Consider the following 22,994-nt stretch of genomic DNA (forward strand, 5'->3'; position numbering starts at 1 on the left):
TAATGCTAGTATGTGTTAAATCACTGACTACCAACATATCATATGTTTTGCACGTATCTTTTTAATTTCTGTCTATACTAAATGTTGCAATTATAATAAAAGGCAGATAAAAATGATCAAGAAGTAGACTTAGAAAAAAGTGACTAGTGGAGTGTTGGAGGATGTCATTCGGAGAAGATATGATATTGACCAGGCATTTGATGTGGGTTTGTAGATGGAGTGGCAGAGGTAGAGGTTATCGGTTTACATACAACTCAGAATTAATTGGATATGGGAGATGATAAATATGTAGATAATAGAGCTAGTATATAGTATCTGGTATTAATTATTTATAAGCAATTAATACAAAAAAAATTGTTCTTTTTTTCTAAGATTATAATGTAAATTGTTTTGCTCGCTTATAATGAATTCATTGATATAAAAAGAGCTTAAATGAAGTTGACAAATGAGCACTGATAATGAATTAATAATTACAATATTCATTTGAAATTTTAAGTTAAAAAACTTTAGTTAAAGGAATTTCATTGGACTGTCAATTTCCTTTAACATTTGTTCTGCTTTATTATTACATTGGTTCTGTTGTTGGAGCAAAAATCGACATTATATTTTTATCAGTATATTTGGAATTGGAGAGATGTTTTTTTATGTACATTATTCCACTAAATCCAGGTTTTGTTGTCAGAAGAGTTTTCTGCATTAATTAAACATATATTTTATAATGAATTTTGTTTTCATTTTAGGGTGACAGGAGGTGAGCTGTTTGATAGAATAGTTGAGAAAGGTTCATATACAGAAAAAGATGCCTCAGATTTGATTCGACAAGTGTTAGAAGCAGTTGATTATATGCATGAACAAGGAGTTGTTCATAGAGATTTAAAGGTAATAATGACCCTTTTGAATTTTTACTTTTAACCATTAATTGTGGTGGAAGGCTCCAGAATGTAAATTCTGGATTAGCCAGAATGGCAGAGTTAATGACTTGGCAGAGTTTATGAAAACAGTATGGCATGCATTGTCTTATTTTCCTCTTCAACAATAGTAACAATGTCTTTTTATAATGTTTATATTTGACATCAACACTGTACTAAATCACTATCATTAAATAACATACAAATGTCAAATTTTGTGTTTTTTTTTTAATTTAACAAAAATTGCCATCATAGATATTAAAATTGCTTGAAAAAGTATGTGGTAAAAGTAATCAATAAAACAAAATTTATAAATACACATATTTCAGGTAAAAGCCATATGTTGCTGTTGATATCTATTGTGGATGCCTGTGCATCGACTCAAGTGATTAAAACATTGAGCATGCATACATTATATTAGTAATAACAAGAAAATTTATTGAGAGAACAACATTAGAAGGTAGAATATCAGTGGAAAATTGTCACATATTTTCCATGATCTGAAAGTGCATTGCATTTGTCAACCCATTTCTTTGTTTGTGGAGAAGTATCTTGTATGGTATAACATAATATCACTAGAGGCACCACACTCTCCCAATTTGCTACCTGTTGATCTTTATGTATTTTCTCACTTGAGATTGACTCTGAAAAAAAAGCAGTGCATAGATGCTGATATAAAAAAATAGCTAAAGGAGATTTCCAAAAATGAATTCCAAAAACTTTTAAAAAAGTGAAAAAAAAATATGTATGTACTTTTAATATACATAGTTTTTTTAAAAATAAATGTATTCCAGAATTTTTTTGAAGCTATCAAGAAAGGTGATATGTACCCCAAAAAAGTTTCATAAGAAACTGAAAAACCATTTTCAACCAACAGAATTCAATTTATGCACATAAAACTGATTGTCAATTTTTATTAACATAACAGATCTACTTTTCAATATATTTAAAATAGAATTAACAGATTTTTTTTTATGAAACCCATAATTCTGTTTACGAGACTTTAATTAAAGACTGTTAAAAAACTTAAATTAACTGCATCTTCATTTAACTTGAACAAATAGTTTCAGTTAATACTTTCATAATTTATATTTAATATGAACTGTATTTTTTTTATCTTCAAATTTATATTTAATATGAACTATATATATTTTTTTTATCTTCACATATTCCTGTCACTATTAGTTTTAACTAATAGTGATAGTTAAACACGTATAACTACATAGTATGATTTTGTAAAATTATATTATGTAGTAACATGGACTGCCCTTTATTGTAACCTCGTCTCTTTATTTTACTAATTTTATATTTTGAGATCCTGTCCTTCCCTGTAGTTTTCCTTGGCCATCAGGCAAATTCTGGGACAGTTACTTTTGTTTAATCAATGGAGTACACCTACCCATTCCTTACATGATTTATATGAAGTATAATTATGTAATGATCTGGATAAAATATTTATTTATTTTTAATTAATTGCCTGAATCTACAGTATGAATGAGGTTTTTAAATACTGTATAACTTTAAGAAGGTTTTAGCATAAATTAATCCAGATAACTCAATAATTGGGTGAGAAATGCAATTTAAGGTATACTTTATATATTTTTAATCATTTCTTAACTGTAGAATTTTGAGTCTGATAAAATCATGATCTATAAAAGACAATCTGCTCTGCTTTTGATTTTTCTGCTCTGGAGATATCAATTATTTAATAAAATATTTCTTTTTTTTTGAAGTGGTTTTCAATTTATTAATCTAGGATACATCACAGGAAGAGCCTAAACAGATAAAAATCTAAGCACTAAAGCCTTTACCTGTGTATTTGGGTGAAAAATTGTATGCGATTTACTCAATTGGAATGGATTCTAGCAAAGCAATAAAAAGAGTAAAAATTGAAAGCAAATGAAACAGTTTTTAAGCAAAACTTTTTCAAAATTCTTGCCTGGTGCTCCCTTTCTATACTTGTAAAGGCTTTAATATCTTTCCTGGGAACAACATTTAGCAAGTCACAAGAAAGTGTTGCTGGATCAGTGAGCAGTGTGCCTGAGCAGTCCATATTATAGATAGATATTAATCCATATTAAAAAACACTTCCATATCGTTAGTGCTAAAAATATAGAAAGCTCTTAAAGCAGGTGTCATCTATGGATTACTGTAAAAACTAATGTTAAAACTAAATGTTAGCTTTTCATCTTTATAGAAAGCTTTGATTGCTATAGTCATTAGTCTCGAACCAACTGTTTGCATTTGCAATGGCATAAACGCTATGTTGGTCATTGGCATTTTATTGTTTTCTTTTTACTCTATTACTCTTTGAGATAATGAATATTGTGAAAATGGTAGTTGTAAAGATACCATGTACCATTATATCCTTGAACTTAAAAGTTGTTTATATTTTGTTTAAGACTTTGTTGACCTGGTTCAACTAGTGATTGAAATATTGTGTTTAATACATACATAGACAAAATTAATTAAATACATAGATAAAAATTAGTGTTCAAAATACATTTTTCAGTTTGCTGTAAAAAATTTCAGGTCTCCATTAAAAAAAAATATTATTTTCCCTAACTTCAGTTTGATGGATTTCAGACGGTCGGTCATTCCTCTGCTGTGCTATAATAAACAAAACATAAAAGAACTGATATTAGATTAGGTTTAGTAAATTTTGTATTCTTACAGTGTACAAATTTTTACAAAAATATTACAGTTATTGTAAAATTGATTATAGCTATTGTAAACTGAACTAAACTAGCTTTTAAAACTGTTTTCTGTGTAAAAATCTAAGAATGACACCTTTGTGTATATTTTTAGCCTTTGATGTGAGGAAGATAAATATTTTCTTGAACCATGACTTACGATGAAACATGGATTTCTTACTTCTAGTTATAAAAACATTGCACACTCACATTATTCAGTTTCATCAAAGGGAGAATATTCAAGTTAATCCAGATAATGGCCACTTTTCTGGGGCCAAAAAGCTGTCCTTTTGATGGATTTTATGAAGCCTGGAATGATTATCAGAGTAAAGTTGTACTTCCAATTTCATAATTGAGGGCCATTATATTTTTTAATGTGCCATTCAGAATTATTGACAAAAGATATTGATCTCAGGAAATGTTCTTATTTATCACAATGTGTATCCACACACAATGTTCATGCTGTTGCAGAAAAGTGTATATTTGTGATGGAGATTCACTGACCAACCCTCTTCCTACCCAGACCTCATATGTAGTGACTTCCATGTCTATAATTTGAGTGAGGAGTTAAAAACAATAGTGCTGAAATGGCTTGTCAAGACAGGCGTTATATGCTCAGGATATAAAAGAATTTTTTCCTTAGTATGAAAAGTGCTTAGAGAATAGTGACAACTGTTCAGTTAGCATAACTTAATTTAGATCTAATAAATGAACATAAAGTAGTTAAATACAAATACTGGACCAACAATGACTTTTTCTTTTTGTTTTGTTTTATAATCTAATGAGCATTGTTTTTTATTTATCCTCATATCTAAAGATCATGTTTTTAATCAATATCTTTTCAAAATTTCAATAATTCTTTCATTTTGTTGAGCTCATTATCTGTTACTTATTATTCACTGTGTATATAAGATACTGTTTCTTGATGAAGAGCTACATTAACTTGTTAACATTATCTATTCCAGTCTTCTTAATGATCTAGTTCATAGAAAGTACCTGTAGATCAAGAGGCACTACAATTGTTTTCTCTTAGATTAACAATGTTTTCTACACATTCAATTCCTATGAAGGTGCTGAATTTTTTCAGCATTTTGAGGGTTAGATGCTAATGTGCAGTAATCTATTTGGCTCACTGATAAAAGGAATGAGAAATTACTTTGATCCTCATTTCCCTCATTATGTCTGGCATCAGATGCTTTTTAATTTTTAAGCAGAACCTTTAACTGATTGATTTTTATAAATTTTTATATATTACAACAAAAATAGTGAGCTTTTTTGTATTTTTTTTTATTTATTAAAAAAAAAGTAACCATGAAAATAAGTAAAAAAATGTAGCTGTGAAGATATTTGTTAATTTAAAAATATTTTGTTAAAATGTTTGTTTAGATGATAATATGTCATTTCAGTTGTTTTCTGGATTATGACATGATCTTTATTTCCTGAAAATCTTGTCTGAAGAGTTACTTGTTATTTAGAACTATTTTCTGTTTCCTCTGTCTTCATATGTATTTAGCTTCTTACAAGTCACCAGTTAGTAATATATTTAATATATATTAAATATATTATAGGTATGGTGAATCAGTAACATATAAATTGAGGAAAAGTGGGAAAAATCACATCTGGAGATCATTATTCTGTCTCCTTAGTTGTTGATGTGTGATTTCCTAAGTTCTTTCTCATGAAAGGTTGATTGGGATTCATGCTGTTTGATGAGATATATGTTTTCAAGGGAAGGCTTTCAGAGGAGTTTAGTACCATCCATGCTTCTTTTACATCATATCATGACCAATGATGTGAGGTTATTAAACACCATGGATGTCTGAATCCAGCCTGCTCTAGTACATAAATGTCAATAGTTTGGAGTCTTAACCCTGAGACATTCCAGTGAATTAAAACTGCAGCTTAACTTTGTTTACCAAAATATAATCTCAAAATCTTATTGAATTAACAAAAAATGAAAATGTGTTTTGAGTGCAGATTATTTGGTTCTCATCTATAGCTTTAACTGTAAAATGTGTATCTATGTTTTGAGTTAGTTATTCTATACTAAAAGAAAACATACCAATTGAAAATAAAAATCACAGAACAAGTATTTTATTTTTTTTTAGACTTCTGAGGTCTAAATATTTTATTCTTTAAGTCAGTCTTTATAAGTTATTCATAATTTTCATAACAATTTCTAATTGGTTTAGGGCATTGTAATAAGAATGAACTTTTTCAAAAAAATGTGAGATTTTCAAAAATTTTGTTTAATTTATGTTAAATTAATTGCAGCTTTTATTTAATGCTGTTACAGCCAGAGAACCTTCTTTATTATAGTCCAGATGAAGATAGTAAAATAATGATTAGTGACTTTGGTTTGTCAAAAATGGAAGATTCTGGTATAATGGCAACAGCTTGTGGTACACCTGGATATGTAGGTAAGGGAATGTTTTGTGTATTTAATTAAATTTTTTATTATTGCTATTATTTACTTATTTAAATACAGACCTTATCAGCTATGTGTACTATCAACCACAAAGTGGTGTTTTATTGGATGTTTTGTTGCGATTTGATTGTAGGTTATGATTTTTCTCTTTGAGTTTGTTATGTTCCATCATAATTAAAATCAGAATTCATAATCAGTGACAAAAGTTTTTTGATAATAAAAACAATAAAATAAAAGAAGTAACCAAAGACCTATGGAGTGCATTAAATGAAATATACAAAAGGTATAATAATAACAATAAATTAATGCAATGAGTAAAGGCTCTACGAAAATAAGTGCTTAATTTTTTGATTAGGTATACATTACATTATTTTTAAGAAGGTTCCAGCAAGATCTACAAGATTATTTCATCATATTTAAATGTTGAAGGGAATATATATAGTTAAAAAATTAAAATTATTCTTTTGTTGCGAATTAATAACACCACAACAAATCAATTTAATATACCATTCTGTTTTGTCTCGTTAACCAAAATCTTCTTCCTTTTATCCATCTTCTTTTCAATTATTATTGATCAAGTTTTCTATCGTTCCTTTCTCATTTGTAAAATAACATTTTGTTATCTTTTTATCCAGAGGAATTTAATCTGATTATTTTTCCACTCGGTATAGTTCCTTTGTATATTTCTGCCATCCTTTAACTCTTTTTTCTTTTCCTAACAATGTGTAAGCACATTCTATCTTTATTCCTCAAAGTTCTCTTATTTTTTTTTTTGTGTGCTACATCCTCATTTCCAGTAGTTATAATTATGTCTGTTCTCTTCTTTAGTACATCTACATCAAACAATTGTCCTTTTTTTATATTGAACTTTCTATTAATTTTATTTCTAAAGTGCATGTGTAGTTTCTTGTCCTCATCATTTTTAGAATTGTTGTGCTGAAGAGCATCAGTTAGTGAACAACAATTATCCAAGTCACCACCAGGATTACATTTGAGATTTAATTATCCCATGTGTTGTTCCTGAGGTGATGAGAAGTTAATTATATAGTGTTCGTGGTAAAGACACTTGTACATTGTCACACTTGCAGTGATGGCTTGTAGCTAAAATTAGTGGGGGTGCTGCTCCAGAAAATATTTTCTGGGCCTTTTCAAAGCCATGGTTAAAGTTTTATGTAAAATAAAAGAACTGAAAAAAAAGAATCAAATAGAATAGCTGGAAGCAGGATAATAATCTAATTCTACACTTTTATCACATTCAAGAATATGGTACACAGTTTTTAAGCACATTATGTTTAAAAACCGTATTCGTTGTAACCAAATAAATAACTAAATGTCAATAGAGATAATAATTTTAGTATTATTAGATAACTTAATAAAATGTCTGCTTAAAAACACTATAGTCCAGTGGTGCTTAATTTAAATTTCTATGTACACAGAAACAAATACATAATTAGTTTTTACTAATTCCCGTATCTTTTGTCCTTCCAGCGTTTTTTTGGACAGATTTGGCAATCAAAGAGCCCTTGCTTTCTCCCATCTTCTGATCACTACTGAAAAAACAACTAAACCACTTTCATATCCCTTTCACTGACTAAACTAGAAAAGGGAATGAACAAGGAACATTCCATATACACGTGGAATAAAAAAAAAACTACCTTCCTCCAGCACACCAGAGTCAGCACTGCAGGAGCAACAGTGCTCTCTTTCCCTTGCAGCCTTGCATGCAGCTTCCTATGTGCGCATGCATACAACAGCCAAACACCACACCACTGGAACTGTGAAGCACAGAGATCCATACAAAGATTTTTGTATCTTTTTCATAAACTGGGGGATGGTTACTGACATTAAGTTTAAGGATTATATGTTGTACAAGTATAAAGAAAGAATTAAAGAAAAAAGTACTCATTATATTAAATGTTATTGACAATATCAAGTGGAAATAGGGGGTGCTGCAGTTTCACAGTACCTATACGTGAGCCACCACTGCACACTTGCATACTAATGCAGTTGCATCTTTGGTAGAAAGTATGCATGCAGGGACTACCTACAGGTCAAATCTGTGATCTTACTAGTGTAGTAATGACCTTGATATTGATTACGTTTGGTTTGTACTTTGTCAGTTGCTGTACTCTTTATTACATAAATCAAACTGATGTCAGGTGATTCTAACTGACATCAGTTATAATCACTAGACTGTAGTTGATTCTAACTGTAGCTGATAAACTTAGGATTGTAGAACATCTAAAAAAGGGAAGCAATGATAGTGGCAGAACGTAAGAAGTTGGAAGGATCATTGTATACTTGGTTTAATTCATGGAATATATTACTCCATGGATGCCAACATACTGATTTCTAAATAAAATAAGAAGAAAGAATAGGAAATGCATTTCATCAGAAACATAGCTACAGTTTTCCATTGTTTTCATCTGCATGTTATTTAAAGCATGTATATAAGCTTTAATTTTGCTGTTCAAGTTCTATCAATCATCAATTAGTGGCACCCTTAACAATTAATGAACGTGGTCCTGTCCCCTTCCAAGGATAATTCTCTATCTGGCTTCTCCACAGATAACTGATGTAGTGGTTGTAGCACAATATATAGTATAGTGGTTGTGGAACAACCATCATTTTCTCAAATGAGTGCAAGTTACTCTGTGAGGGATATACAGTATCTACTTATTTTTACATGCAATTGTTTTTTACCTTTAGCACAGTATTCTTACAGACTTTGTAACATTTTTTCAGATATACTATCTACTTCATCACACCTCAGATCATACAACTGCTTATCTAATTATTAATTTGGATTGCTTGTTATTTACAGCTAACCATTATGTTAATGATGTTTCCTTGTCTACAACCTGGCGATGTGCCTAGTTACTTTCAGCTAGGGTCCAAATCAGGGAATAGAATATAAAGATTTTCCAGTTATCTGGATACAACATGGCAGAAATGAATCTGTGTTCTACAGTATGAGGTCTGTTCAGAAAATAACAGAACATTTTACATTACGTGCCAGCAGAGATATTTAGTGATGTGTGGTTGGCAGCATTGTGTTCTGCATAACCTCCTTTGTAACCACATATTCTTGGATTGTTGATATCTCATATAGTTTTCATGTTATTGTTATTTGAGTGCAACGTGTTTAAGTGTTAGTAGTGATTTTTGTAATATGCGTTTTTTGGGAGCAATGATACAATGTAAAATTTTGCGTGATACTGGGGAAAACTTTCACAGAAACATTTCAACTTTTGAAACAAACTTACGGAGATGATTCTCTGGGTTATACTCAATGTTACGAATGATTTTCACGATTTAAAAGTGGTCTTCATTCAATCGAAGATAATCCTCGACCAGGAAGGCCTTCAACTTCAACTGATGACACCTGCATTCAAAAAAATCTATGATCTGGTGCTTGCAAATTTTTGATTGACTGTCAGAGAACTTGCAAAAGAGGTTAGCATCTCATTTGGATCATGCCATGACATTTTGACTGAAAAATTGAACATGCATCAAGTTGTAGCAAAGTTTGTTCCTTGTTTGATGACTGAACAGCAGAAACAACATCAAGTGGATGTTTGTCGGCAACTTCTTGACAAGCGGATGATGATGATGAAACATTTATGCAAAGGATCATAACAGGAGACGACAGCTGGGTTTATGGCTATAATATTGAAACAAAAGTTCAGTCATTTAAATGGGTTGGCTAAGGATCTCCACGCCCCAAGAAAGCATGTCAGTTTCAATCCAGTGTCAAAGTGATGTTTTCTGTTTTTTTCAATTTTAATGAATTGTGCATTTTGAATTCTTGCCTCAAGGTGAAACAATGAACTGTGCATACTATCAAAGTGTTTTACAATGGTTATGTGAAAATATCTGCAAAAAGAGACCAGAGTTGTGGTGAGACAACTTATGGTTCTTCATCACGACAATCCTTCATCTGCACACTCAGCGTTATCAATTCGTCAGTTTTTTGCCAAAAATCAGATGACTGTCCTCCTTCAGCCTCCCCACTTGCCAGACCTAGCTCCTTGCGATTTTTTCTTATTTCTGAAATTAAAATCAGTGATGAAAGGGCCCTGTTTTGAGACCGTTGATGACATTAAAGCAAATTCATCACGGACCTTAAAGGACATTTCAAATGAAGTTATCCAGGACTGCTTTGCAAAATAGAAACACCGATGGGAAAAGTGTGTGAATTGGGGAGGGGAGTACTTTGAAGGGGATAAGGACCAATAATCTGTAAAATTAATAATAAAGATTAAAAAAATAAAGTTTGGTTATTTTCTGAACAGACCTTATGTAAGGAATTCCTTTTTTAAATGTACTAGTAATATTAAAAAATTGGAAAATATACAAAAATTGATGAAATAAGTCAAATATGCATTGATTGAATAACATTATACAACAAATTGTAATGGAATGATTGATCTAAAATAGGAAATTGTAAGATATGTATACACAGTTGAATGGACTAACACTAATAAGTTTTGATGTGTGTAGAAATAGAGGATCAAAAATGTGTATGACTGCATCAGAGCATTAAAAATAAAAGTAGTCTCATAGTTTGACGTATTAACACTGAGAAGACTCAGTAAGAGTAAATATGGATTGTTAAGACATTACATGTTATGAATTAATAAACTATGAGCTGACTTAGGCATTAATCTAAGCACACCATGTTTCCGAGTTATTTTCAGGTTTATGAGGAAAGCAGTTAATACTCATTTAAACGTTTAAGTTCTGTTTGTTAATACTTACTGAGATATCTCATCTCAAGTGCTGCTTCATGTCAGAATTAAGATGTACATTATTTACAATTTTCTTCTAAACATGTCTTGACAGCTGATTACTGATATTGAACTGTGAAATCCCCTATGTTAACAGGTAACCACTGTTAATTATGTACTATAATAATGAAGGATTTTTTTTTGTTGTAAACATAGTGAAACAGATGTTTGTGTATTATTTTTCAGCTCCTGAAGTTCTGGCTCAGAAGCCATATGGAAAAGCAGTAGATGTATGGAGTATAGGTGTAATATCTTATATTTTGTTGTGTGGTTATCCACCATTCTATGATGAAAATGATGCTAATCTTTTTGCTCAGATTTTAAAAGGTATGTTTTATCTGTAAATTTTATACTAGAATTTTAATAATTTTAGTCTTACAACTTTTAATCGGTTTTAATTTTGAATTATAATTTCACTTGTTCAGATAAGTTAAATTTCTTCTATCAAATTTCACTATGCATCTTCAACACGTCATGTCTATTTTGTAATTATAATACTTTTAAATATGTCATTCATTTGTTTAATATTCCCAAAATTTCATCACCATCATTATCAGTTTTAATTTGTTCATTTTTAAAAATTTAATTAATTATTTTGTTGCAGGTGAATTTGAATTTGATTCACCTTATTGGGATGATATCAGCGATTCAGCAAAGGATTTTATTAGACAGTTGATGTGTGTTGATGTTGAAAAACGGTATACATGCCGGCAAGCACTTGCACATCCTTGGTATGTAAATTTATTTTTATCTTTGTGTCATTCAAATCTGAAACCTTACTTTATTCTGTATGAAACTTAAAAGATTGATAAATCTTAATTGAGTCAATCTTTTAGATTTTAGGTTCATCTGTTTTTTTTTGCACTTTGATAATTTTAAATTCGGATTCAGGTCTGTGTTATAACAGGAGTCAATAATAGTTTGAAGTAATGTCATTATGACAAATTATCATAATTAAACTCATCTACTGGTTATTCATTGTTGTCACTGTAACAAAACTGAACCCTCTGTACAACTGGTTGTCTGTTACATGTAGCCTTTTTTTATCATTATACTATTCATTCATATTTACTGATACACATGTCATTTGTACATTTAATTTGAAGACAGTGAATTGAATTTAGAGTTGGTCTATTTACTTGTAACTGTACTTTGCTATGTTTTAAAGAAGCAGAATTTCTGACAGCAAACTATATGGTTATGTTATTGTGACTTAGTAAATACTTATACTTTAATAAATTCTAAGAATTGCAATAATAAATGGGATTTTTATATAGATTTTACTTTTAATGATTTAATTTGTGATTTTTATTTTTACACTATAAGAAGTAATTCACAAACTCATATGTGATTTATTTGTATGGTGGAAGGTGTACTAGAAGAAGACCAGTTAGGTTTCAGAAAAAGCATGGGTATAAGGCAGCCCCACCTGCCTCTTAGAACTTTGAATGCAGGTGTCTAGATTGAACTAATCTATCCGTGCAGTTGATCTTGTGGATCTAGAAAAAAATACATCATTATCCATTTGAAAACTATAGCTTCACTCATTTGATTACTTGACATATGCCTTTATGTGAAATTAACTGATACGGGTATTATCCTTAATCGTATGTGTATATAAATAATGTTAAATAGGTATGGAAGATGTGTGGACTGTGTATTTCAAATTCTTTTCAATATTTTGTTTTTATTCATTTAAGGATTTCTGGCAATGCAGCTAGCAACAAAAATATCCATGGCACTGTATCAGAACAACTTAAAAAGAATTTTGCAAAATCACGATGGAAGGTGAGTCACATCTAACATATTGAAATTGTGTTTTATTTTTTAATTAATACTTTTAATTAACTAATGTAAAGGTTACAGGTTTTTTACAAAAATAAATGTATATGGAATTCAATGTACATGTACATTCATTCCAAATTAACATTTATTAATATTTTGTAAGAGGATTACGTGATTTTTTCTAATAAATTTTGATTTTCCTAATTCATTTGACAGATAAAATTAATAATTGATCTAATCACATTCTTATCTCATCTAAACACTGTATATATCATATGATAATGGAAGTGGAAATGAGTATACAGATTTTTCAGTTAAAAAGATATTTGTAACTGAATATGCATTAGAAAATAATTTTGAAAACTAACCTCAGATTTAAATAATTTATATTGCTTGTTTTTTTAAAAAAAATATATATATATATATATAGTAATTTAGGATTACATGAAAAAATTTGTATTCTTAGTTTATAGTGAAGAAATGAGTTAGTCATACAGTAATGGTGCTCATGGATTGTAAGTACAGTACTTTCTGATTGCAAATTTTATTCTGATTTACTTACATTTGCCATTTGTGTGTGTGTGGGTATATGGTGTGCGCACGCGTGCGCTCAAGCATGCACATGTGATTATTTTTTTTATTACTACATACATACAAAGATTTGTACATGTATGTGGTATCATTTTTTTCTGGATTTTTATTGAGATGTGAGCGAGTTGTTTTTTCTGCATAAATTAGATCATAAGCAATTTTTTTCATTATACAATTATTTCATAATATAACTATTATTTCATTATTTTTATCTAATTCCCATCAGTTTCCATTATACACAGTTAGCATTATTACATATTCCAAGCAGATCATTTGTCTATGTAAATATGTGGAATGATTGATATAAACTCTGGTTGACAATTCTCAGTAATGAACTTCATACTGGATGTAAATGACTAGGAGATTGTAGAATCTTAAAGCATGTAGAAATGGTTGTTTAGCAGAACTATTGATAATCATTTCATTCATTGCTCACACCAGTCATCATCTAAACGAATTCCAAAATTGTTTATAATTTGTATAAACAGGTTTAAAATTAAAAGTACACCTATTTCAGATTGATGGATATAGTGGGTTCTCAGAAAATCATTCCTTACATGAAAATTTTGTAACCAGAAAAAGAGTTTACTGCTAGATTGTCTAGAAAGATGATTAATTTGCTATTTGGCTGAGGTTTACTTCCAATTTTTTTTTTTCAAATAAGTCTTATCTGTAGTGGATTTGAGTGGAAGTACAGTTTTAATCTAAATATGTTATTACTATTATTAGTAACATGATTTTATTATCATTAAGATGATAAAAAAAAATAAATAAAAAAAATAATAAATAAATCCTAAGAATATTTAAAGTACAATTATTTTTTACATTACGAGTATAGTAGTACCATAAAAATATAACTAGATAAAAAAATTTGTATGCATACATTTATTTTAAAGTATATTTTAAACTAACAAACATTAACAAAAAGAAAATATGAAGTAATGATGTAATTGACAAAATTTTTGCCTTTGATTTCATTCCTTTAATTTCTTCTGAATACTTAAAACTTAAACATTGAGACAAGCCTCAGCAAACCTCAGGAAATCAGATGAAAATAGTTGTAATATAATATTTAAAAGTCACTATTATTTTTATCTCTGTAGATAATAAAAAGTACCAGTTTTTACAGTTACTAAAGTAACAAATTAAATAATTTTGTTGACCACTTAATGGACTTAAAAAAAAGAGATTCATTTAATCTACATATATTTTTTTCTGTGTGAATGTTTAAGCCTCAGTTATGACCAAATAGACTGATTTTGATGAATTTTTCTTTTAGAGGAAGTTCTTTTGGTAGTCCTGTAGTAAGTTTCTTCCAGATTATTTAGTGTAAGAAGTTTTTAAACAAAAAATTGTACGATCATAAATGAGTTCAAAATATTTTCTATTTGTTTGTTTTCTTTGATTTTTAAATAGTGAATTAAATATCAGTAGATTGTTATACTGAAATGATAATACAGTCTGAAATCACTTTGATATTCAAAGTATTTTCACGTGGAATTTCAAGAGAATTAGCTGGAAAACTTGAAGTAAAAAGTAGTCAATTTTCTCATATTTCAGACAGAAAAAGCTAGCAGTTATAGGTAGCAGTTATTTAGTGTCATTATGCTGCATTCTTTTTCTTTTTTTTTTATCATGATGTGGGTTTCTTTCCTTCTGTGTTTATTTTTTTCATACAAGTTGCATTTTTAAAAGATTACCCATATTTTAAATAAGATAACCATTAAAAAAATAATACTGACTTAGGAAATATAGTAAAAAATAAAAACAAAGATTATTACTTAATTTTCTAATTTCAGCTTTTTGCAGACTCAAATTAACAACATACAATTACAAAAAAACTTATTCTTAATTTTGACACTGATTAAAATTTTTAATTAAAAATCAGTTGAATAGTATTATTTTGTACTTACTCTACTGGTACTTTAATTTTTTTTAGAATTTTTTTTATAATTTATAAATTTTGAAAAGGGTTGGAGGAAATCTTTCCTGAGAATCAGACAGAATGGAGGAAGAAAAAAATAATAAAATATTGGGAAAATACAGTTTTTTTTGGTATTAATGTAGTAGGTGATCTACCACTGTAGCTAGTTAGTTCTTAGATGGCACCACTGAAACGCTATGTTGATATATGAAAATAAATAAGTAAAATTATAAATATAGTCTAGTCAAACTTAACTTATGCTCGCTTTGCTCGTTAACCTTGATTAGTGAGTGAAGCGGTTAAGTTTGGAGAGATTATATTTATAATTTTATTTATTTATTTTCTTATTTCAATATAACGTTTCAGTGGTGCCATCTAAGAACTAACTATAATGGTAGGTAGCCTACTACATTAATACAGTTTTTTAATCCTATATTATAGTGTTATTTAATATCATTCAGAGAAAAAAAAGTTGCTTTTTGTGAAAATGTAAAAAAGAAATTTGTTATAGAACTGTTAGGATTGTATAGGTTTGTAAAGGATAAATTACTGTTTCTTTATTCTCCTTTTTTAGAGCAGAAAATGTAGAATTTATCTGAAAAAAGTGCCTGTGATTTCATTGTAGAATATTTTAAGTAATAATTGATTTATGCATGAGATTAAAACAGAGTAGAGACATTTAGCTCTTATTCTTGTCTCTGTATATAAATAAAACTTCATTCTTATCTCTGCAGTAACCCTAAATATACTATAAGTAAGCACTTTATTCATCCTACCACTTGATGTCTCAGTCAATGCAGTGATAACAGTGCAACAGAAAGTGTCATGTGTTTTGTTCTGCTGAGTTAAAATCAACACCTTTGAATACAACAACACTATTCGTATACTTATAACCTTCCACTTTAAATTGATTGAAGATGCTCCTATTGACAAGATCATAACTTGATAGTTTACAGAAATAGGAAGTATGGACATTAAGAAATCTTCTGGCTAACCTAATGTGTAGGAAGAGAATGTGTGGAGTGTCTCGGACAATTGTATGTATTTACTCCCCAATAGAAATCTATGGCTCATTGCAGCTTGGAGCTTAGTGTTCCTAAAACAACCATACAAAATCTACCTGAAATTGTATGCCTAGAAAATACAGCTAAATCATTAAATCAAGGCTGACAGTTGTCTCAAACTACCTGAATTCAGTGAATATGTATTGGATAGAATTGATTGGTGAATGATGATGAGTTTTCTTTAAAGCAGTTTATTTACTGATGTGGTAACTTTCCATAATAACTGGTGTGTCATCCTCTCAACTGTAGGATATGGGGGTTGATAACCAATGAATTTGTTCAGATTATTTAAGCTATCCAAGATAAACATTTGTTGTGAAGTAATGCAAGATCATGTGGTGGTTTCATTTATACTCATTGAAAAAATAGTCATAGATATTCTTAAACATTTGTTTTTCTCAAATTAATGTTATTAGAAGGGATAAAGGGAAAGCAGTCATCTTTCAGCAAGACAGTGAACCATTCTATTAGAGTTCCAAAATTTGAGATGCACTCAATGATAGGTTCTCAGTTTTTTGAATTGAAAGAGGCACAACATTTTTGTCCTGGCTAAGAAAAAGCCTTGATCTGACCCTTGCAGATTTTTTCTGTAGCTATAACATTAAAAACATAGTCTGTCCAGTCAATATTGATGATCTGCAACTCTTAAGAGAGAGAGTGAGAGAATGTCATCACTGCTGTAGCAACTGTAATGCCCGATATGGCTGATCACACCTGAACAGAGATGAGTGCTATTTAAATGTTAGTTGAGCAACAAAGGGTGCTTATACTGAAACATGCTAGGGTATATGACTAAATTTGCAGTGTAGTGTTCAGCTTTATATACAAATAAGTATTTTTAAATTGATTAAACATTTTATTATGTAGTCATAAAATCACGGTTGCCCTTTTTGATTTCTTTATGATGAATCAATAAATAGTATCAAGATAAATCTATATAAATAATTATCTTCTAATTTAGTTAGAGAAACTCTAACTAAATGGAAATTATAAAATATCGTATATTTATAAATTAGAATGATGGGAAAGGGAAAGCTTATGAATATTTCATTCATTTAATTTAAACGGTATAGTTTTCAGTTTGTAGAAAAAAAAATTTTTTTGGGAGGATGATAATTATAAACTTAAATTTTTTGTTAGAGAAATTCCCCTCCACCCGAAAAAATATGGACAGCTTCTAACTTAGATACATTAAAATGTTCTACAACTTCATTCAATTTTGATAGATAAAATATTTACTGGAAACAGTTTAATTTTGAATTGTATCTTGTTAATTTCATGTGAAGGTAGTTTGTCAACTGAAAGTGTCAAAAATTTGTCTTCTGCATACCGTTAAGTTTGTCTTATCAAAAGTATAGGAATATTTCTTAACGATGTAAATTATATTAGCATCACATTTTATTTTGTAATAAAAAATCCAGTCCTTTTGTTTTTTTATTTCTTTTAATAAAAAAATTGGTAAATTAAAAAAACAAATTCATTCCTGTAATTGTTTGACAGCTTGGTCGTATATCAGTTATTCACTTTTATATGTGTGTATTGTTTTTTGTTTTTGTGTTTTTTATTAATTCACTGAGATCATCACATTGCTTATACAACTGAATGTTACAGTTTTAATTATTTTAAATCTTACCTTATTTTTTATGGCATGTACGTGGTTATATTTACAACATATTTTTTTATATTTTTTAATATACAAGTTGGTGGATAATTGTAAAGCTAGGTTTTATTTATTGGTATAAATAATTTTTTTAATTAATACTTAAATTTCCAATAAAAATACTTTCTGGTGTTAAAAGGAGTTATAACACAGAAACCAAGAAGTTATGTTAAAAAATTATAAAATAGCCTAACTGAGTAACATTTTTTTTTAAATGTTTAAAAACATTTATTACAATTTGTAGTATTGTATTCAATTTATCAGTGTGATAAAATAAAGGTAAACTTTAAAAAAACTCAATTTCTAAATACATGTAGATTGCTGCCAGAAGATATTTTAAGACTTATTTTGTGTTCAGCTTCTTCATCATTGGTGTTGTAGGCCATTTAAGTTAATAGCACCCGGCTATTAAATGGCCTAACTAATTTTTATCAAACAATTAAGGTAACAACATAATATAAATGAAAACAAATAGAAAACTGATCAGTAACAGAAAAAAATTAATAAAAAATAGATTTAAAAAATAAATCACATACTTTTTGGTTTTTTCTAAAAATGATTAAATATCAAAATGGTTACTTGATAAAGCTGCAAACATTTCTTCAAAGCAGTTGCTCACTGTGGCTGCCATTCTGTTCAATGCATAGTTCAGCTCAGTGAATCCATGCTAGCCAGGCACATCTAATAGCATCATTATTATTCCTAATAGTAGCTCCAGCTTCTGGTATACGATGTCTCAATTCTTCTTGTGTGCCAACACAAGCAGAATAGGTTAACGACTTCATCTAATCCTGAAGGAAAAATTACGCTTGTGTGAGATCAGGAGATCATTAGATCGAGGTGGCCATTTTACTGGTCCATTTCGACCAATCCATAGCTTACTAAATGTGTTATTTAAATGAATCATCACATATAACAGTAATAAGCAGGTGCAGCATCATTGAAAAACCATATCTGTACTCTTATCTGCAAGTGGAATATTTTCCAAGAATCCCATCAGATTTGTTTGCAACTACCACTCTCCATTGAGCCTTGTTGGTAAAAAAAGGGCCTTTGAGATTATCACCAAGAAGACCACACCACACATTAAATGAAAAAGTGTATTGGAAATGACTTGGTCTCAACAGTCTCATGGGGATTTTCTTCTGCTCAAGTATGAGTGTTTCATCAATACTTCACAATGCCATTTCTTGTAAAACAGGATTCATTAGTAATCAGAACATTACTTAGGAAATTGGGATGATATTCACATTTTCTTATTAACCATTGACAGAACTTCATCTGTTTATCAAAATCATGTGGTAATAACTCTTGTACTTGTGTTGTATAGGATGGGTATAATTGTTGCTCCTGTAATATTCACCATGTACTTGACTGTGAAACATGAAAGTGATGTGACATCCTTCTGGTGCTTGAGGTGGAAGTTTCTTATACTGCATTCTGTATTGCTTCTTTAGCATTGGCATTTCTCACAAAATGTTCACAACCAGCATCGAATTGTTGTTTCTGATTTTCAAACTTGCCTGTCTAAAGCCTCATATGTTTTATGATCTCTTTGATTTGGATAATTTTCCTAGTATTCACGCACAGCAGCATTCATTAAATTTTAATACAGCAATCCATTCTTATTTACTTTACCATAAATTATCAACAAGTCCGTCAACTCTCCAAATGAAACAGATTTGTGGTATCGCCCATTGTGAATGACTGACTGAACAATAAAGCACAAACACCACTCAAATAAATACAAATTCTAGACACTAAACTTAATTGTTGATCAGCTGTTATTGCAAACCTATGAAAAAATAAACATTTTTAATATGTTTTTGAAGGATGTCTTTCAAATTTTTTTAAATAATTTTTTGCATTTGTATGTAAAAATCGTTTCACTTTTCTGATCCAGATTGTGTGTTTTGTTTCTATTTAAACTACTCAAATTTGTGTCTAATTTTAATAGACGTTATTTACATCAATTTTCTGATTTATTTTCAATTCTCTACAAAGTTAACTAGAAATTTTTATTTGTTTATTGTAAATTAACAAAACTATTTTATTCCAAACCTAAAAACGTTTATTTTCTGACAAAAATTTATTGTGTTTTAACCTGTTTTTCTTAAAACCTAAGTGAGATAGATGTCTGAGACCACTTTTATTCAATTTTTTAGATAAAAAAACATAAGGAAGCACCAAATTTACCTCTTGGCTTGTACCCCAAGATTTTTAGTTTGCTTTAATTTAACAGAGGGAGCAGAAAGCAGGGCTAATTGTTTCATTAGCCGAAACTCGCTAACGAACCATTTTCTGAACTTTAAATGAACTTTTTTTCTTATTTTTACTGATAGAGTCATCTCTCGAGAGATTGCCGTACAATTTGGAATCAGCTGTATATATTAATGAATATAGTGTCTGATTTTTAATTAAATAATATATATTGTTTTTTATTTCAAAATTTATTCTAGATTACAAAAAATTACTCTTAAATGAAAAGATTATTTTTGTTGTACTGTAATGCAGAAGTATAGAAAGTGATAATGTTTGTGACTTACAAAAAATATGTTGCATTATTATTCTGTTTAATTGTTTTATTTTTTTTTATTCAAGATTACTTAATAATTAAATTATTTTCATAATTTAGGACTGACAATTTTGAAGTAATGTTGGGTATTAGTTTAAAATTGCTATTTTGAGTTTTATGGATTTTGTAGTGTTTATTGACATACTCAGTGCAGTTTGAGTACTCAGTACTGGTTTCTAAAATTTTTTTTTTTTTTTAACTTATGAAAATTAGCAAGATTTTGTTGTTAAATTGTGAACGATAGGTTTACCAAACTATAAATATATTTTGTTTATTTGTAGAGATAGTTTTGGAAATATGATCCAGTTTTTTTACTAAGGGTAATTTTCTTTGAATACATATGGCTGGTAAAAATATTTCTTTTTATATGTATTCTGATAGAATACTACACCCTCTGTGTTTTTATTAGATAGTATCAATAATATTACTATCAACAGTACCAAACAGAGTGTTGCTTGGGCATGTGATTATCTTGGAGTTAGTAAATTGAAAGCTTACTTAAGTCCCTCACTTATAAAAACCTTCCTGCAAAGACAGGTGACCATTTTAACTTACTGGCTTACTGGCAATTTGTTTGAAAATCTTGGAACTTCTATTTAAAAAATCTGTTGTCTTAAATCTATGAATCTGTTACTATATGAGGCGGTGGTTAAATTAGCTTATGTAATGAACATTTTGTCTGGGGACAGAGTGCTATGCAAGTTTTTGTTAGAGATAGTTTAGCATATTTACAAGAACTGCCTATCTTATTAACTTATTACTTCTGATGTATTTAAAGCCAAAACAGTGGATCTGGAAACACTAATAGATTTAACTCTCTAATAGGTGTTCCCTCTATTTTAGCTTTGGCAAGATTGATTGCTTACAGAATTTTCTGTACTAGAAGGGATTATCTTAAGAATGGCATTTTTCATTATAAAGTAGGGTGGCTGTACAAAGATATCCTTCAATGTTGATTAAATTATAGAATTTCATTACTCTACAAGGTCACAGTTGAGAATAATGAATGAAGGAGTTCTTGACTGAACTAAAAAAGACTGCTTAATCTTTTTTTTTTGTAGATTTTTTTAGTGTCAGTAGTTCAGTTGAGTTAGTAGCTACTGTATATTCTGTAACACTAAACTTAGAATCAGGCTGTGATTGCATATTCTTAATCTGCTCTTAAATTTTCAAGGTGAAAATTTTGTAGTTTTTACATACTTTTACTGTGATTAGAAAGAAATTGTGCTGATTAACATGTAATCAGCTATTAGCTATTAGCATGTATTATATTAGCTATTATAAGTCAGCTATTAATGCACTAGTTCAAACTAATTGTATTCTTTATTGGTTTGGGAGTGCTATTTATTTCTGAAAGAATACACATACCCAAGGCTGTTAGACATTTAATTTTTTAACAGACCTGTATCATGATATGTGTGGGAATACTCTGAGTCAGAATTTAATGAGGGTAAAAACAGTTTTTTATTTTTTTATAATTCCTTTAGGTTTTTTTATAAAAAGTTTTTATTATTGTACATTACTAACATCACATGGGAATTCTGCATGAACTTCCTCCTTATGTAAGATGGCTTAAATTCAGATAATAGTTGTTCTATGAACTTCCACAGAATTAACTACTTTGTTTCTTATGTTGTGAAGTTCATTTAGAATAAATTTAACTTAGTTCAGCAATAACAAATTAATAATTTTATTTAATCTTTGCTGCCAACGATCATGGATAATGACATTATAATTAATGATCATAACTAAGAAGTTATTTGTTGTCAGAAGAATAAATTTATTGTCATTTTAATTCTATAAGTTCTTTTAATACTAAATATATTTATAAATAAAATAAATTATGTTTTACATTTAGTGTTTATTAAACACTGAAGTGAAACATTTCAGTAAGTTATTGAAAATAGATAGTATGGTAATAAATGCACAATTGGCTTTTTGGTATTTTATTGTATTTCTGTATATGTTATTTGGTTTTGAGTTCATGGGTTTTTTTAATTGAATTCGTTACTATGTGTATTTACTTATGATGCTTTCAGCGATGATAAAATTGTCAGTGACTGATGCAGTGAGATTGCATCTTATTGTTATTGACTGATTTTGTTGAATGTATCTTGTTTTCAGCAATTAATGAATGCAATAGCTATGGTGCACAAGATGCAGAGGTTAGCTCTAACTAGTTCTAGTAACATGGAAGTAGATAAGTGTACAACAATTGAGGAGGAACCTGACAGAGAAGCGGAAGGTACTCAGGATAGGCTAAAGCATAGTGCCTTCTTCATAATTCATTGATTTATATGACATGATTTACAGAATGATATGTTGCATGGCTTTTAAGATTTTGTGTTTCACAACTGTTATTGGAAGTATGACAACTGAAATATTCTGTATATGTGATGTATTATTGGCAGTATCACATTATGTGTTAAATTTTTAATCAACAGCTATAACTTTATTGAATGAAATATGTGGAATGTTTTGCTCTTATCCACAAACTCTTAAATTTTTTTCCAAATTTTGATAAATTATTTTCACATTTAGGTGTTAATCATTGTTAATTTTTGGCACCCGCAGTT

At 29.2% G+C, this 22,994-nt stretch overlaps 1 protein-coding gene across 3 annotated transcripts in view; it reads left to right on the forward strand.

The window, feature by feature from the left end:
• Positions 1-22,994, forward strand: part of CaMKI (Calcium/calmodulin-dependent protein kinase I) — a 195,578-nt gene that overhangs the window by 148,497 nt on the left and 24,087 nt on the right. For all 3 annotated transcript variants that reach the window (XM_075363727.1, XM_075363726.1, XM_075363729.1), the window contains 5 exons: positions 741-879; positions 5,898-6,021; positions 11,006-11,146; positions 11,424-11,550; positions 12,520-12,607. In XM_075363727.1, the coding sequence (XP_075219842.1) occupies positions 741-879; positions 5,898-6,021; positions 11,006-11,146; positions 11,424-11,550; positions 12,520-12,607 (619 nt within the window). The remainder of the gene's footprint in view (positions 1-740; positions 880-5,897; positions 6,022-11,005; positions 11,147-11,423; positions 11,551-12,519; positions 12,608-22,994) is intronic.

Source organism: Lycorma delicatula, chromosome 4, assembly GCF_047948215.1.
Source record: "Lycorma delicatula isolate Av1 chromosome 4, ASM4794821v1, whole genome shotgun sequence".
NCBI lineage: Eukaryota > Metazoa > Arthropoda > Insecta > Hemiptera > Fulgoridae > Lycorma > Lycorma delicatula.